We start from the raw sequence: 17,298 nt of genomic DNA, 5'->3' as shown, positions 1-17,298 counted from the left end.
TCATGTGTCAACCTTAAATACAATATTACTTTACACTTATATAAGGCTTCACAAATTCTAAACTGAAATATTTCAGTATGTTTATAAAACAGCCTCTTAAATTTAAATTCGTTTAACGACATAAAAAGTATTTGTGTTGAGACTAAGTCACTGTACAGTGTTTATTGACAGGTCTGCATAGGGTATCTGGTTGAGGGGTGTCCTGGTTAACCGTGGAGAGTTGTAGTCAGACATTGCAAGAACTGGACACTGCCTTACTCTTATTCCATAGAAATCACTCTTTTCCATTTAAAGATTGAGAACCTCGACCCTCGAGGCATTCAGCTGTCAGCTCTCTTCATGAGTGGCGTGGACATGGCCCTCTTTGCAAACGACGCGTGTGGCCAGCCCGTGCCCTGGGAACACTGCTGTCCTTGGATGTATTTTGATGGCAAGCTCTTCCAGTCCAAACTCCTCAAAGCAAGCCGGGAAAAGACCCCACTCATCGACCTCTGTGATGGTCAGGTCAGTTGTTAGGAACATAGGCTGGTAGGGGTGGGGAGGAGGAGCTGGCCGCCTCTAACCAGAGGAAAAGAAGCTCACTGGCTAATAGGTCGTCTTTCGTACCAAATTTCTAATGACCTCATGCGACGGGATTCTCTTTTAGGTTGGGCCCAGCCCTGGGTGTGAGTCAGTATAAGTTCAGTGCCCATGTGAGCTGAGCTCTGAATACACAGTACACTCTGTTCTCATTATTCACAGTAATTATATTCTATAAATTGGCCTGGAGCACTGAATTAGCAGATACTAAACTTCTGCTCTTAGGAGAAATACAGGGTTAGTTAGGTTCCCATGATCCTCCAGTCATAACATCTTTTGTCATCTGATCAACACATAACCTTGTTTATGTGTATTTCTGTTTAAAGATATCTTAATGAATATATGGAAGGTGCCAAAAAATGTGTATTCCCCCGGTATATTGCTGATTTGCTCACATTGAACTCAGGGCCAGCAGCACTGTAAGTCAGCGTGAACAAAAGCTCATCTAGCACATATTTTCTCCATGAGGCACATCATAGCCTAGCACTTACGGACACAGACAGCACTCAGCACTGTGCGTGGGGCCTTGTCAAACAGTAGAGTCACCCACAAAAACCTGAAAAATGTGGCACTACGTAGACGGCAAACAGAACACTTGTTTATCGTATACAAGTAGAAACAACAAGGCCGAGCGTCACCTTCTACAACCTCAGCTGGCAATGCAAACTGTACCCCGCTCTGTGCATGTCTATAAATGACCACAAGAATGCCACAAGTATTGATTGTGAGGTTACGAATACATTTTAGCAAGTAGGTGAATTCGCAAATGTGGAACCCATAAATAAGAAGGATCGACTGTGCCTTTTTAAAATCCTGGTTTAAAAATAAAGTGAAGTAGGTTATCAGGTTATTTTGTCCCAATGCATTAAAGAGGCTCACATTGGCTTCAAGCTTTTAAACCTTAGACAACAAAACATGCAGTCTCTAAGGTCTGGTTTATGGAGACAGCAGATTTTCAGATTTCCTGGTTAAAGACTGGTTGTATACAAGACAGTGCAGTTGAGTGTCTTAGATGTTAGATGAGCTTTGTTCAGGCCAAGTTCTAATGCTGCTGTCCTGAGTTCAATGGAATTTGACACACACAAGTTATATAAGCCACGTATGTGCAGGTCATGTTGTTTTCCACGATGTAACTAACGTGAAATGGCTGAGTAGTCATCTCAGGAGCAGCCTCCCACGCAGGTCAGATCCCGCCCCGAAGAGAGCGCACCAGGCTTCCCTTAGGCAGCGTCTATCACTCTGTGCCTCAGTTCCCTCTCTTTATAAAGCAGTGAATACCTGGTCTAGTAGTAAATTGATTTTGAGAATTAAATTCAGTTTCAGTTAATAACTTTTAAAGTAAATGTTTCTTACCTGAAAATATGCTCAGACAGTAGGAATTCATGTTTGTTTTTCGGGATTAAGAGGTATCTTAATTTTTTTTGCATTTTTGCTTTTGTGGTCATGTCAACATTCTGCAGACAAGTACTGCTGAGCAGACATGGCACAGTATTCGACGTGTCACTTCTCTCCTGTTCATTCCAACTCAACTGAAACCTTGTGAATCATGTTTTCACATGCCAGTGCTTTACTTGCAGGCCGAGCAGGCTGCCAAGGTAGAAAAGATGCGGCAGAGCATCCTGGAAGGGCTGAACTTCTCCCGGCAGAGCCTCCCGCTCCCCTTCCCACCACCCTCGGCGCTGCCTTTCTACCCTGCCTCCGTGTACCCAAGGCACTTTGGGCCTGTGCCCCCGGCTCAGGGCCGAGGGCGGGGCTTTGCAGGTGAGTGTGTCCACCACTGTAGGTAGACCCTTGCTGGTGTGGGGGGACGGCCCCACACGGCTTGCAGGCCTTCTAAGTGGGTCACATCTTGCTGTTTTGAGACCTTGAAATCAACTGTCAGGCTTAGTTAGGAAGTTTGCAGCAGCAGCTCTTCATGTTCAAAAGGAACCCACTTGATCCCAGAAGAGATTCTGAGAAGGGGAGCTACAAAAGCTGTTGCAGAGATGAGGTTTTAAAATGAGTCAGTATCGCTGAAAACTCCACTTACGCTTATGATTTAAGGTTTTCTCTCATGAAGTTAGCGGAGCCCTCCTCCACTAAGGCCACCTCCTGGCCAGTGACTGGGCCGCATGATAGTGCCCGGTTGCAGGAGGCTCCTTCAAGATTGGGTGAGGTGACATGTCAGTGTTCCAGTGGTGACAAGAGGGGCAGGAGATCCCTCCTTGATGTAAGGACAAAAGCTGAAGGAGACGGGGGTCTGCCCGGAAGCCCACTGGGGCCTCTCCCCTGAACCCATTTCCTCATGGCTTCTCCCATCTCTCTCCACCTGGGTCCCACAGGAGTCTGTGGCTTTGGAGGCCCCTATGGGGAAACTGTAGCAACAGGCGCTTACCGTGCCTTCCGCGTGGCGACGGCAGCAGGACACTGTGGAGCCTTCTCAGGCACTGACGGCAGCAGGACTAGCAAGTCGCAGGGTGGTAATTATGCCGAGCCTCCTCTTCGAGCTTCTGCCCGCCAGCAGCTTCCCTGCTCTTCTGGCTCCTCTTCCTTCCTCCTCTACTGTCCCGACGCCAGCACCACATTCTTTCCATGAACCCCCGCCTGGCATTTGTTTCTGCTCCTCTCCCAGCCCCTGTCTGCCCTGAGGTCTCTGCTGCGGCTCTGCTGGGGCCCATCTCTGCCTCCCAGCAAGGCCATCACCTGTCCATACACAGCCTTTCTGTGCACAGGCTGCCCAGGAATACCCACTGATGTGTCTTTCCTACCTGATTCCCCAGACGCCCCCTCTTGGTAAAGAGGGTTATGCATGTATAGAAGATTCCAAGGCCACAGTAGAATTCCTGGCATAAAAACTTACCATATAGAAACATTTTTAAAAGAAACATCTGATAGTAGATATATAAATAAGTTAGTTTTAAATTCCCATTATTTCTCTTCTCCTTTGTGTTAGGCTTGCAAGGGAGGAATGTCTTAATTTTTAGTTTCAAAGTAATGTTTTGTGATGTTGCTGTAATTTGAAGCCTGTGGCTTGTGGCTTTGTTACACATCTTCCATTTGGGCCTGCAGATCTAAGCCCGTCCATCCAGTCTGCATGACAGGAATTTTCAGATACTGTTTTAAGTACGTTTAAGCGTAAGCAAGGCTTTCTTTCTCGACCAGGAATGTTTTTCCAGCTTAGTTACTTGGGTGCTTACAGAGGCTTGTGAGAGAAATCTGTGTCGCAGTGAGACTCTCAGAGACCGCAGGAGTGTGTCTCTCCTCCCCACTGGACTTGCATGCCCCTTTCCTCCCTCCCTGGGTGCTTTTCTTCCTGTTCCTGCATCATGCAGCATACACTGACGCGTGCTCTCTGCTGCACAGTCGGCTTCAGCTCCTTGCAGCCCTGGCCTGGAAACTCACGCCAGCCTGCAGCCGGGATACAACACGGGGAGGTGGTTCTTAGGGTGAAATGACATGAGGAAGCTGCTTCCTAACTTCCATATGTGCCTGGAACTCAGATCTGCACTGGTCACATATGACTCTTGAGCATTTAAACTGACTTGTCCAACCTGAGCTGTGTCCTAAGTGCAAAATACTTAGATTTTAAAGACAATATGGAAGAAAAAATTCAAAATGTCTCACTAGCAATTTTTTAGATTTATTACATGTTCAAATACTATTATTTTGGATATATTGCATTAAAATCATTATTATTAAAACTTATTTCATATGTTTCTTTGTACTTTTGTAATGTGGCTTCTAGAAAATGTAGGGCTTGCCATAGATTTTGCTGGACAGCACTGTCTGGCTGCTAGAGCACCATGGCTAACACTTAGACGATGGAGATTTTGTGGGAATCCATTCCATCCTCTTGAAAATAAGATGCTTGAGGTTCAGTTTTGTTTTGTTTTTATCAGAAGTTTTTTTTATTATCAGTTAATTACGAATTTTCTTAAGTAAGTCAGAAAAACCTTAGACTATGCAGGCTACAGGTAATTAATAGAAGTTAGTTGAATACAATGAATTTGTGACCCAGCATAAGGGAATTCTAATTTAACAATATAGTAAAAAATAACAGGCTAGGTTCACTGATTAATTTCCATAATGTTCGGTTAAGGTAGTAAACTTGGAAGTAATGCCATATGCCCCGAGGACAGTACCTGAAGGATGCATTTCGATCTTGCACACGTTGTAGTTGTAACCTGTTTCAGTTTTCATGGGTTCATTGAGAAGCCAGCACATTTGTCTTACTTTCAGTTTTATATTTAACAACAATTAAAAACGTTAAAATCAAACGTGCACATAGATAACTCCCCATGATAAAAAAGAAGTTTTCACAAAGCAAGAGAAAAGGCTTCGTATGAAATATAAAGCACAATTGAAAGAAAATGCTTACCTGTTTCTCTTTGCTATTCTTCTCAATTCTAGGATGGTAAAGAATTTTCCTTTTGTCTGTTTTTCGTGTAGGAATCCAACCTATACCTTCTCAGGGAGGGAAGCTGGAAATAGCCGGCACTGTGGTTGGCCACTGGGCTGGGAGCAGACGCGGCCGCGGAGGCCGTGGGCCTTTCCCCCTACAGGTTGTTTCTGTTGGAGGACCAGCAAGAGGGTAAGTGCTGAACAATGAAAATGTATAAATAAAAAACAGCCGCTTGCTTTTTTCAGATATGAATTTACTAGAAACATTTTTATATCATTAAAAACACTCTTCTTTAATACTCTTTAAGTGCTTTCATAGGATTGCATTATATATAGCATTATGTAATTATTTAAAACATGATTAAATAGTTATCCACACATTACTCAATTAACCATTTTTTAATATTTAAAACAGCATTTTTGAAGTGTATTGTTTCTTAAATTGCGTGCACTGGATATAGACCAAAACTATGAGATTGATTGCTTGGAATAAGTCTGTGGTATGACCATGATTTAATAAATAAACTCAGTGCTTCCTATAGTATTAGATTAGGTACCTTTAAACCCATTTGATATTATTTTAAATGTTTAAATGCTATCTGTGACAAATTTCAACTCTTTCTGCTTTTCTCCTCTTATTTATTCAGGCGTCCAAGAGGAGTTATTTCCACCCCGGTGATCAGAACATTTGGAAGAGGTGGAAGGTACTATGGCAGAGGTTACAAAAACCAGGGTGCGATTCAGGTAATGACATGCATACTACTGGTGCTGGTTTGTTACCGAGTACCTTGTCTTCCGGGCTGTTGTTCCAGTGCTGGTGTCCAGATAGGGCGGATGTTGGGATGTTTCTGTGGGGCAGCTAACATGGTCGTGGCATTTGGCACTCAGCAGCTGCAAGTCCCTCAGCTTGCATCATTTCCATAAGGCTTGTGCTCTTGCTCACAGCTGCTCGTAGGAATTTACTGAGAGGAATCCAGGCCTGGTAATGGTGTTTATATTATAAAACATTATCTAGGTAAATAGCATTTAGGATTTAAAAATAAAATGGTGACTTTCAGTGCTGGGATAGTAATGTCTGTTTCTCCTTCTCCTGGACCATCTTGACTAACTCCTCCCTGGAATGATCAGCCCAGGAGGAAACAAGTCACGTGCCTGTCTTCAGGAAAGAACTGGAGCTTTCTTCTGCTTTGGAAATTCAGGAATGAATTTCCCCTTGAGAATGGTCTTTTTAAAACGTCAGTCAGTCCTAACAGTGTAGTATATTGTCTCACTTCTTGAATTATGATATTTAATCAAAGTGTGCAGTTTTTTCCAGTGCTATCCACGTAAACATGAGCTGGAGTACACTCTTGTGACTCATAATAGCCCATATTTGGAAACTTAATTGCCAAGAGAAAATAAAACTGCCTTTACTAGGTGATCTTAGCATCTTGGTAACTTATGTTTTAATGAAATACATCAAACCAGTCAATTACAGAGACAGTCCCTGCCTTGAAAGTGGGGCGCAGTCAGCCTCTCTTTGCAGCATAGCATCCAGCAAGGGGGACGGCTCTGCTCAGTCTGCCCCGAACCCCCACCCTGGCCTTCCTCTGCCTTCACAGAGATGCCATTTTGAGCCCAAAGCACTCTTAGCCTCTCAACAGGTTTAGGAGAGGGAGGAGACCCCCAACCTTGTTGGGGCTCCAACCCAGAGCCCCAACCCATCCTATAAAGGTGACCCTCGTGGTGTGTTATCGTCATCCTTAGTGGATACGGGGGCATTTCCTGAGTTGGTAGTAGGGAATGTGTGTCCCCACATTACGTAAACACGTTAATTTTAATTTTAATATACCAGAAACTGCACAAACATAGTGTGTAGTTATAGTAATGAGTTATAAGGCAGATAGCCATGTGCCATCACTGTGTGATGATGGGTAAATAGCATCAGCAGCCATACGCAGAGGTCCTCACTCCGGCTCCCAGCGCCCCCCTCCTCCTTCCTCCACCCAAAGTAACCGCGACCCAGAACTGACGCTGTTCTCAGTCATCTCATCCTGTCTGTGATTTTATCGTTCATGTGTGTGTCCCTAGACACGGCGGAGTTTTGTTCATTTTCTGTTGGTGTGCTCTGTAGTAAAGTCTCTCTCTCCTTCTAGTCCTTCACCGTATCTGTTGAAGGACAACCAAGGCATTTCCCAACCGCCTCCTGGGTTCTGCAGAGTGCACACGCACAGTGCTGTTCTCCCTGTGACTCTCTTCACGTCCTTCTTGCTTGCTGGTGCCTGGGTCCACGTGCTGCCTCGTGCTCAGGTTCATCCCTGTGGCAAGACTGGAGTGAAGCTGCATGCTTTTGTGTCTGCGTGCTTGGTTTTGTGTGCTGGACCTATTGGTACCTCGGTGACAAGACCCATTCATCACAAGGGATTGCAGAACAAAGATGTTCTCAACCCATCGTTTCTTCATTTATTGGAGTATTTTTACAAAGAGATGCTTTCCATTGCCTCCTATTTAGTGCTGGAGTATTACAGCCCTTACAGGAAAGGCAAGGTCAGCGTGGTGCTGACCCTCCTCGGCCGCTGGGCCCTTTGCTGTGACCCTGGGTCCTATCTAAGGTGTCACCCAGCCCAGCAGACCTGCAACCTACACTTCTTGTAGTTCCTTGCTTTCTTGAGTGGAAAATGGCTTTTCAAGGCCACAGTATGGGCAACAGTGCACTCTGACTGCCGTGGGGTCGGTCACTGTTGCTGGTGGTCTGTGTACACAGACACAGCTCCATTTCTTCATACATGAACATGCACACACATGTGCTTTTTATTTTATATATATATATATATATATATATATATACATATACATATATATATAAGATAGAATCCTCATGAATTCACTGATGTTTCCAATTCAAACTGAAGGCTTTCATTTGGCATCTTTGTTACCTCTGGATGTCCTTTCTTCCATGCAAAGTTGCCACCTCTGGGCCTTTCCTGTGGACCGAGCTAGAGGTAAAGGTGTGCGCACGCACACTATATGCTGTGCATACACACGTAAATATGTATATATGCATGCTGCTGCTTTTTCCCCCCAATGAAATAGTCCAAGAATTTATATTGACTCTTTTGATTCCAATTTGGGACTTAAGAAATTTGACATAACCTTTACTGTTTGTATCTGTATGTTCTTTCTTCCATCCTGAGAATCTTGGTTCCTAATAACCCAGGGGATGACTGCCTTAGAATGTCCCATAATGCGTCATTTACTTCATCCCACATTGCACACACGGGCGGCTCAGAACAGCTACTACAGCCACCGCCAGCACCATCACTGAGGACAGGTAAAACATTGGCACATGCCCCCCCCCCCCACATTTAAAAAGAATAGCTGTGCCGTTACTGTTTGCATTGTCTAGTGTCCAGCAGTGACCCACAGTACTTCCTTCAGCCTCATCTGTCCCAGTTCCAAACATCTCCACGTCTCAGGCCCTGCCAGCCGGTGTCCGCAGATCCACTTTGCCCCTCTGAGGCTCTTTCTTTAGTAGATTCCTCAGGGGGGTCTATGGAAAGAATACTCAGTTTGAAAACAATTGTTTTCCTAACAGAGGCATATCTCAGAGATATTGCAGGTTTGGTTCCAGACCACCACAATAAAGCAAGGCGTAATCCTTTTGCTCGTGGAGGGTCCTGCCTTCAGTTTGTGAAAAACCACATCTGTAAGCGCAATAAAGCAAAGTGTGTCTACTTGAAAGCATTGATTCACAGCTCATCAGGTATCTTACATGAAACCGTTTTCTTCCGTCATAAGCTTTGCTGTCAAAGACGGACAATCATCTAATTCTTTCTCTTTGAAGTCGTTTGCCATTTTGGCCTACATAAATGCCCAATTGTTTTTGTTGTGCCATCACAGTTTAATGATGCACCTCCTGCTGGTGGCTGTGGGCCAGCTCACTCATTACGGGACATGCTCTTTCCAAGAGCAATTTCAGATCTTGTTTTTTATCAGAAAATTTTCTTGAATTAACTAGTTTTTCATTTCTGTTCTTTTCTTGTTTTAATCTCTGGTGCCCCTGTTGTGCTAGTCCTTCTGGGTCTGCAGTGTTTGTTATACCCTTGATTCCTTTTTTATCTCTCCCTTTCTTTTTTTGAGATATAACTCACATACTATACAATTCACCTGTTTAAAGTGTACAGCTTAGTTTATTCTTAAGGTCATGCAGTAGTTACCACCAAATCCAGAGCATTCATCACACTGGGAAGAAACCCCTTGCTCATGAGCAGTCACGACCTGCCCTTTAACTCCTGACAACCACAGATCTGCTTTCTGTCTTGGTGGACCTACCCTCTGTACCTGTCATGTAAATGCATGTGTGTCACGTACCAGCACTTCATCCCTTTTTATTGCCACGTAATACTCCATTGTGTGGATTGCCCATACTTCGACCATTCATCAGTTAATGGACATTTAGATTTTTATTTTTTGGCTGGTATGAATAATGCTATGAACATACAAGTTTGGTTTCCCCCCACATTTTATTGCGATATAATCAATATACATAATGTTATTAGTTTCAGGTATATAGTGTAATGATTCAACATTTGTATATATTGCAAAATGATCACCACATTGTCTAGTTAACATCCATCACCTCACATAGTTAAAACACTTTTTATGATGAGAACTTTTTTAAGATCTACTCTTTTAGCAACCTTCAGATACACAATAAAGGATTGTTAACTACAGTCATTAGGTACAAGTTTTTGTGTGAACACGTTTTTAGTTCTCTTGGGTATATAGGTAGGATTGAATTTCTGGGTCACATGTAGTCATTTGGTGTAACTATTTGAGGAGCCACCAAACTGTTTCCCAGAGTGGCAGCACCATCCCCAGCAACAGTGTCTGAGTGTTCTGATTGCGACATCCTCAGCAACACTTGTTATTTGTCTTTGAGTTTAGCCGTCCCAGTAGGTATAAGGTGGAATCAACTGTAGTTTTGATTTGCACTACTCTTTGTTACCTTCTAATTTTAAAATTTTCCTTCCTTTTCACCTTCTTTGGGTCTTAGTTTATTTGGTGTGGTTTTTCTAGTTTAATGAAATGATCTTTTTATTTTGAATTCTTCCTTAAGTTTTTCACCTCACTTCCTAGCTTTTCTTAGTTTGATCTGTGCTGCTCCCCATGTTCTGTCCTGTCAGAGCCCATTTTGAAATAAGAGGAAGTAGTCTTGGTCTTTTACGGGCATGCCTTTCCAACGTATTTCATTGTCTGTAGGGATGTCATTCCATCCCTTGTTTTCCTATAATGGTGTCACGTGTGGTTTCACCTTGGTACTTGGTGTTGCTCATTTTTAGGTGACATTGGTGTTCTTGCACCTTGAGAAGGACAGATAATGAAGGGCAGCTTGCTTCCTGAGAGTTTCTGACCCATCTCTCCTGTCTCTGTTGTTGCCGTCCTGGTAGGGCCACTTCTAAGAGGATGTGTGCAAAGGAGGCAGTGCTGCCCTGTGTTTGTGGTCGTTTGGTGGGGGTGGGGGGGTGGGACACCGCGCCGTGGCCAAGGCTTACAGAAAAATTAGCTGTAGAGAGAGGGACAAGCTGGCTCTCCTTCTCATTCTTTTACATCCTCTGCACACACCCCCACATCCCCCTGGAGTGACTGAGCAGGTTCCCTAATACGCAGGCTCCTTGACTGAGTTCCTGCAGCAGGTATCTGTGAGAGGCCGCTCCGTCACCCCGGGGCAATACCGCTGGAGGTGTTTGTTTAGTCCCGCGAGTGGACTTTTTCCTGAGAGAGCGAGGGCTTTGAAGATTGAAAGCATGTACTTGAAATCTTCAGTGTTGTTTTTTTCTCCTTCTTGGCCTGCCTATATTTTTATATTATTTATCTCAAGGTTCCGAGAAAATAACAGTAGTATAGACTTCTGGAAAAGTTTACGTTAGTGTTTCTGAGCTCTAGGATTGAAAACTAAAATGAGAAGGTATTGTGGGGCATTGCCCCAGAGGGAGAACATGGTCACCACGGGTGTAGGAGAGCGTCCCTAAGGCGGGTGTGTGTGTGTGGAGGGGGGGCAGATGTATACCTCCAGGCCCACTTTGGGCTGAGTGGATGGCCTTTATTTTCAACCAGGCAAAGACCCCGAATCTCAGTAATAAAGACTAGAAGTCACTAACTCGATGCATCGTCCTTGTGTTGAAAGGGGATTTTATGTGAAACTGGAAGATCTATAAGTAGCTTACCTGTTCTGGGCCTCAGTTTTCTCATCTGAAAAGTGGCCGTTTGAAGGTGAAGACCACTAAGGTTTTCTTCAGCAACCAGTCATTCGCTGACAGTGGTTCTCATCCCTGGCCATGTCACCTCTAGGGAACACTGGCTTTGTTTGGAGATATAGTTGATTGTCCCAGCATGAGCTGCAAGTGCTGCGGGCTTCTCTGGGCAGAGGACAGCAACGCTGCTAACCACCCAACTGTGCAGACGATGGCCTATAACAGAATTCTGGGTCCCAAACGTCATGGGCCAGGCCGAGAAACCCGTGGTCTGAGATGCAAGCAACCGAAAGATCTCAGTGTGTCTTCACGGTGCCTTACAAGGAGGCTTTGTCTTTCAGGAGCTGTGCTGACTCAGGCTCAACATTCATTTTTTTCCCCCCGAGAATTGTTCTTAAATCTGGTAGGAGGAGGGGGAGACCCATTCAGAAGAGATAAACAAACACATGTAGCGATTATCAGTGCAGACTTGTTTCTTGATGAGGTTGCTCAGCAATGACTTGATTTGCTTCATTTCTCCATTTCCCAGTAGGAACCAGTGTCCTGCTGCCTGCTACAGGCCGATGTGCGAGTCATTGGTCAGCGGGGGAGGGGTATCGTCTGACATTTCAGAGCAGATTTATTGAGGGGCATTTGTTACTTGAAATGACTTGCTGCTACACAAAAGGATCAAATAGGGCTTCTCGAGTGAGGATCTCCCTCATCATCAGGACACTCACTACAGGGGACGGGGCCACAGGAGGAAGCTGCTGAGACAGGAGCAGCTTCTGCCAGGTGAAGGTCAGTCGGAAGCAAAGACAGAGTGTGTTACAGTACAGAGAGTGTATCTAATAGAATGTGTAGAGTAGAGAGGGACACAGCCGTGCACTGTGTTCTGTTCTTGAATCTGCAGCAAGTGTCATCAGGCCTCAATTAGCACCTCTCTCTCCTGCTGTTTATCGAAAGCTACCTTACCGCTTGTCGTCCTTCTTTTTAAACAGGGCAAGCCTCCTTATGCTGCTTCAGCGGAAGAAGTGGCCAAAGAACTGAAGTCAAGATCCGGGGAATCCAAGTCCTCTGCCCTGTCTTCAGATGGGTCCCTGGCTGAAAACGGAGCAGTGGCTGAGGAGAAGCCGGCTTCCCAGATGAACGGGAGTGCGGGCGACGCCAGGGCCCCCAGCCACTCGGAAAGTGCCTTGAACAATGACTCTAAGATGTGCAATACAAATCCTCACTTAAATGCACTAAGCACAGACAGTGCTTGCCGTGGAGCTGATGCTCTGGGGGCGGCTGTCTTAAAGCAAGAAGAATAAACTTATTTTTTATAGAGGGTGAAGGATGCTGGAAGGGTAAGGATTTAGGAATATCTGGAGAGAAAGAGAGCCTACAGTTATGTACATTTTTTCCTTTCCGTAAGAGAAAAATGAGGACTTTGGAAATTCGGATCCCTCTTTGATACCAGAGATTTAAACAACACATTTTTAGTTTTAACCAGTTGTAGTCAAAATGCTACAATAAAACAAAAAGAGAGAAAGAAAATGAAGAGCATTTGACTCCCACACTTAAAATGAAGTACACAAAGTTTAAACTGGTTATGACAAAAGCCTAGAGTTGTGTTTCTTGAACTATAAAGAAAACAAATTTTGGCAGTCTTTGAGTATATATAGCTTAAAATATCATTTTTAGCATTTGGCACCATATGTATGCCATTATCTTTGATTTTGCATTACTGTTCACAAGAAAGCTTTGTTTAAGGCTTTGATTTTATGATTATGAAAGAAATAAGGCACAACCACAGTTTTTTCTTTCTTACTTAAATTTCATCACTGTTGATGTGGTTCTTTTGTGTTAAAAGAAAAAGTGCAACTATCAAAACTAAAAAATTATAGAGTAATATTGCCGTTCTGCTGATTTTCAATATACAGTACATCATACATACTTTACAAGCAAGTTAAATGGAGATAAAGTTGAAATCATAGAAGATGCAAATGACCTTTCAAAATCAACACAATGTGTTCTGAAACTTTTCGTGACTTAATACCATGCATCTGTGATCAATGAACTATGTGGTTTTGAATCGGATGTAGACCATTAGTGCTACTACTTGAGCTAAACTTCTGCATGGTTCATAATTTTTAAAGTGTGTAGTTAATATTATGCATGTTATTGTCCTTTCTTCCATTCTTACCAGTATGTGCCCATTTGCAAAACAAAAATGCTAATAATCAGTAATAGTCCTATAAAAGATGTTAACTCTGTTTAGTCATTGACTGATCTTGCTCTAACCTTAAAATTTTGTGATTATTGACCTTTGTTGCATTTATTCTAAAACCCCCCAAAAATTATCTAGCTGTTTCGAATATCAACATTACCCTGGTGTATTCACTGCTGTATGCATTATTGTTCTTTGTTGCTGTTTTATGCCTTCATATTAGCAAAATATGAAATTCTGTGAAAAACAAAAAAAAAATCCCTTTGATCTTTAAAAAACAAAAAAACAAAAAAAACAACCCCCCTTCTGTAGCAGGAAACAAATTGCTTGTTCTTGAGAACTTTCCCATCAAGAATTTAGTAGAAGCAGGTATACTTATATCATTTTGATGTTTTTGTTAATGTTTCCAAACAACGTACTTTGAAATCAGAATCACTTCTTATTCGTTTTCATATAATTCTCCTGATGCTCTTCATCACACATTAGTGATCAGAAACGAGATGTAATTCCCCAATCCCTGCCCGCAAGACCTGAGTAGGATCTTACTGTAAGTTGAAGGGAGTTTTGCCCTAACTCATGGATTGTGCAAGAATGAACTGCTGTTGGGTTTGACTGATTGTAGATGGGTTGTGGTGTGGTGTATTGAAGGCTATTGAATGCAACTTACAATGCTTAATAAAAATCTTTATTCTTTTAGTATAAAGTATGGTGTGGCTTTTAAATTCCTTGTAAAAACAAATTTTACTGAGGTATAATTCAAATTGAAATGGCTTCTGAAGAGCTTGGTCAAATAAACAAGATTTAGAACTATTTTGTCCTTTGCAAGTAATTCCAGGTTTTCAGCTCTAAAGGAACATACATAGTTAATATTAAAATGATGCTGCTGTCTGAGTTACATAGTTACAAAAAAATCAAAATGATTTTGATTTTGCTTTTTCTGCTCTATCATTCTCTTTGGTAGAGCAGGCTTGGAAATAGACATTTGTTTCTCTAAAAAAGCCCGAAGAAGAAATAAATTTGATCTTTATTAAACTGCTTTCTTTGTTAACCAAATCCATTTATGCAGAATTTTGTTTAGTTTTTATCTAATACCCCTTTTTGTTCTGGGATCCACCACATTACATTTAGTTGTCATACCTCCTCAGGCTCTTTTTTGTGACAGTTTGTCACTTTCATTGTTTTTGATAACTTTGACAGTTTTGAGGAGTGCTAATATGGTATTTTGTGGAATGTGTCCCTCAATTGGGATAGGTCCGTTTTTCTCATGAGGTATCTGGGGTACGAACCGTTAACACGACTCAGCACGGTTGATTGACTTGGATCATCTGGCTGAGTTGCAGCGTTGGTCAGTTTCTTGCATTGTAAACCTGCCCCCACCCCTCTCCATCTGCTCTTTGGAGAGCCACTCTGCACTGCCCACGCTGTAGGAATGGGGTTATGCTTGCGTATCTACGTAAATTATTTGGAGTTACTGTGCATGGCAGATTTATGTCTTCTCCCCCATTTTCCCATGTTTCTACATCAGTGAGTTCTGAGTGCTTAGCACAGGACAGGGAGCCGGTAGCCACTGAATACTTTTTTTTATTGGTTGTTTTCTGAGCATCCATCATAAATCTCTCGTGTTCTAACAACCTCAATAATGGTGCTAAAATAGGAAGTGCTACTTTAGGAGCACTATTCTGGGTGTTTCAGCTCATTTAATCCTCACAGCAATCCTGTCAGGACAACACTGCTGTCACTACCAGAGAGGCTTTTTTCTTTTTTTTTTCACGCTGGCTAAGGTGACAGGGCTGAACAGCGGAAGACACAGCTGCAAGTCCGTGCTGTTGGACCCGGGTCCACACTCAAAGCTGCGGAGCCCCATCTTCCGGCGGTCCCGTTCCCTCGGCGTGGCCCCCGGGAGCTGGCCCCGAGGGACTCGTGTTAGGTCGCTGCTGGCAGTGTGGCCGTGGCGTCACTGCTGCAGGGACAGCGCGCGCTCGGCGCCTACCGCACGGAACGCGGGCGGGCCGGGGCGCCGGCGGGACCCGGAGGGGAAGGAAGGCCGCCGCCCGCCCCGCCAGCTACGCAGTCAGCGGGGCACGCGGGGGAGGGGAGGCCGCGCGCTTCCGCCGGGTGCCCCGGGGAACGGGGTCTTGCGTGGGGTGGGGCGGGGCCTTGCGTAGGGTTGGAGCGGGGCCTTGCGTGGGGGGGCGGGCCCGTGCGCGGGGCCTTGCGTAGTGGGGCGGGGCCTGTGCGCAGGGCGGGGCAGGGCGGCTCCAATCCGCCCGGCGCTCCGTTTCGAGCTGGCGTTGCGCGCGCACCTTCCTGGACGCCCGCGGTCCCGCGCTGCCCGCGGTCCCGCGCTTCCCGCGCTGCTTCCCGGGCCAGGCCGCCGGAGGCGAGGGCGCGTCCTCACCGCGGGCGCCCCGAGCTGAGTTCCGCACGCAGAGTGCCGACAGGGTCCTAGGGGAGGGACAGTGGTGGCGGCCGGGGCTTTCCCCGCGCAGTCAGCGCTGAAGTCACGATTCCCAGGACCGGCCGCAGAAGCCCCCGCACGACCGGCGTGCCGCCCTTCCCGGGCAGCGCGTGCCCTCAGCCCGGCCCCGCGCGCGGACCCCAAGTGCGGTGCGCCTGCCCCGCCGCGGCTCCGGGCGGGTGCTGACCGGTGGGAGGTGATGGGCACGCCTGTCTCACGCCGCTCCGCCGTGACCAGTCCGGCCGGCCGTGCCGGCCCCGCCACCGCTCAGGGACGCGGGTTTGACCCCCGGCGCTCACACCGCTTGGTGCCCACAGCCCCGCTGTGGGAGGCGGGGACCCGGCTCCGTCCGCAGAACCGCAGCCCAGCGGGCCGGTTGGATGTCCCCCTCGTCAGTACGGTGTCCACCGCAGGCTGCTCCGTGGCGAGCCCTACTCCCAGTGCCCGCCACTGCTCCCGGGGGTCACGCACGGCCTTCGCCCTCTCTCGGCAGCTCCGTCGCTCGGAGAACAGCCCGTGGTCCCGACGGGGGGGGGGAGGGAAGTACAGACCGGGCGGGACGCGAGGGCACCACGCCCGGCCGGGGGCACCCTGGCCGCCCCGCCCACGGCACCGGGACCGCATCCTGAGACAGGCTAGGGTTTGGACCGAGTTCTGACCTGCAGTTGCCCGTTTCTTTTCTTCCTTTTTTTTTTTTTTTTTTAAAAAAAAATAGCTTTTATTGATTCTTTTTGTCGTTTCAAAAGTAATGTTTATTGTAATAACTTAAAAATATAAACAAAAAGGAAAAATTCACCAGAAATTCTTTCATCCGAAGACACCTGTTAACATCTGCTCTTTATCTTTCCTTTTCCTATGCAATATGCAGGTGGCTTTTGTTTTCTTTGCAGAAAGTTAGCCCTCGTACATACTTTGTAACATTAGTTGACCCACCTAGCATCATGTTTGGCTGCCTCTCCCTACCATTCCGTATTTTACCGCAGCCCGGTAACTCCAGGTGTGGCTGGCCATGGCTTTACTCCAGGCACCCCCAGGATTGATGCATGCGTGGTCGGTGCCAGGTCCCGCGCAGAGGATGCCAAGGGCTCTTCCTTCTTGGCCTTTACTCTTGGGGGGTGAGGGGGTGAGTAGTATACATGTGTACAAGTAGGATTATTTCACAGGATGAAAATAAAACGAGGTGATGGGGCCTGTGGCAGGAAGGGCCTTTGGGACCAGGGGTGACAAGGCCGGTGGTCTCTCTGCGGTGAGGGGTTGGCTCAGGCCCAGGCAGGAAGCAGTGGATGGAGAGAAGTCACCAGTGCAGGGTGAGGGTTCAGGGCGTGCTGGTGGCCCTTTGGAGGTTGTGAGTGGTCTCCAGGTGGTGACAGAAGGGGAGGTGTACACGCCCTGATTAGCATTTCTGCGGAAGGAACTGGCAGAGAGGTTGGAGGCTAACGAAGGGGGTCTAGGTCCTC

At 45.8% G+C, this 17,298-nt stretch overlaps 1 protein-coding gene across 3 annotated transcripts in view; it reads left to right on the top strand.

The window, feature by feature from the left end:
* The window catches only part of FAM120A (family with sequence similarity 120 member A), a 103,194-nt gene extending 89,105 nt beyond the window's left edge, over positions 1-14,089 (top strand). Inside the window, exons 13-18 of one of the 3 annotated variants that reach the window (XM_081066535.1) lie at positions 295-504; positions 2,157-2,340; positions 2,901-3,035; positions 5,008-5,149; positions 5,607-5,703; positions 12,173-14,089. In XM_081066535.1, coding sequence (XP_080922661.1) covers positions 295-504; positions 2,157-2,340; positions 2,901-3,035; positions 5,008-5,149; positions 5,607-5,703; positions 12,173-12,484 — 1,080 coding nt within the window. In that variant the 3' untranslated portion in view covers positions 12,485-14,089. Of the gene's footprint in view, positions 1-294; positions 505-2,156; positions 2,341-2,900; positions 3,039-5,007; positions 5,150-5,606; positions 5,704-12,172 lie in introns of all 3 variants that reach the window. The other 2 variants (XM_081066534.1, XM_081066536.1) reach the window with 2 other exon arrangements.
* The last annotated feature ends 3,209 nt before the right edge of the window (positions 14,090-17,298 follow it).

This window comes from Rhinolophus hipposideros (assembly GCF_964194185.1).
Source record: "Rhinolophus hipposideros genome assembly, chromosome: 11".
Taxonomy (NCBI): domain Eukaryota; kingdom Metazoa; phylum Chordata; class Mammalia; order Chiroptera; family Rhinolophidae; genus Rhinolophus; species Rhinolophus hipposideros.
The sequence above is the reverse complement of the archived record's forward strand: the minus strand, read 5'-3'. Positions and strand labels throughout refer to the sequence as shown.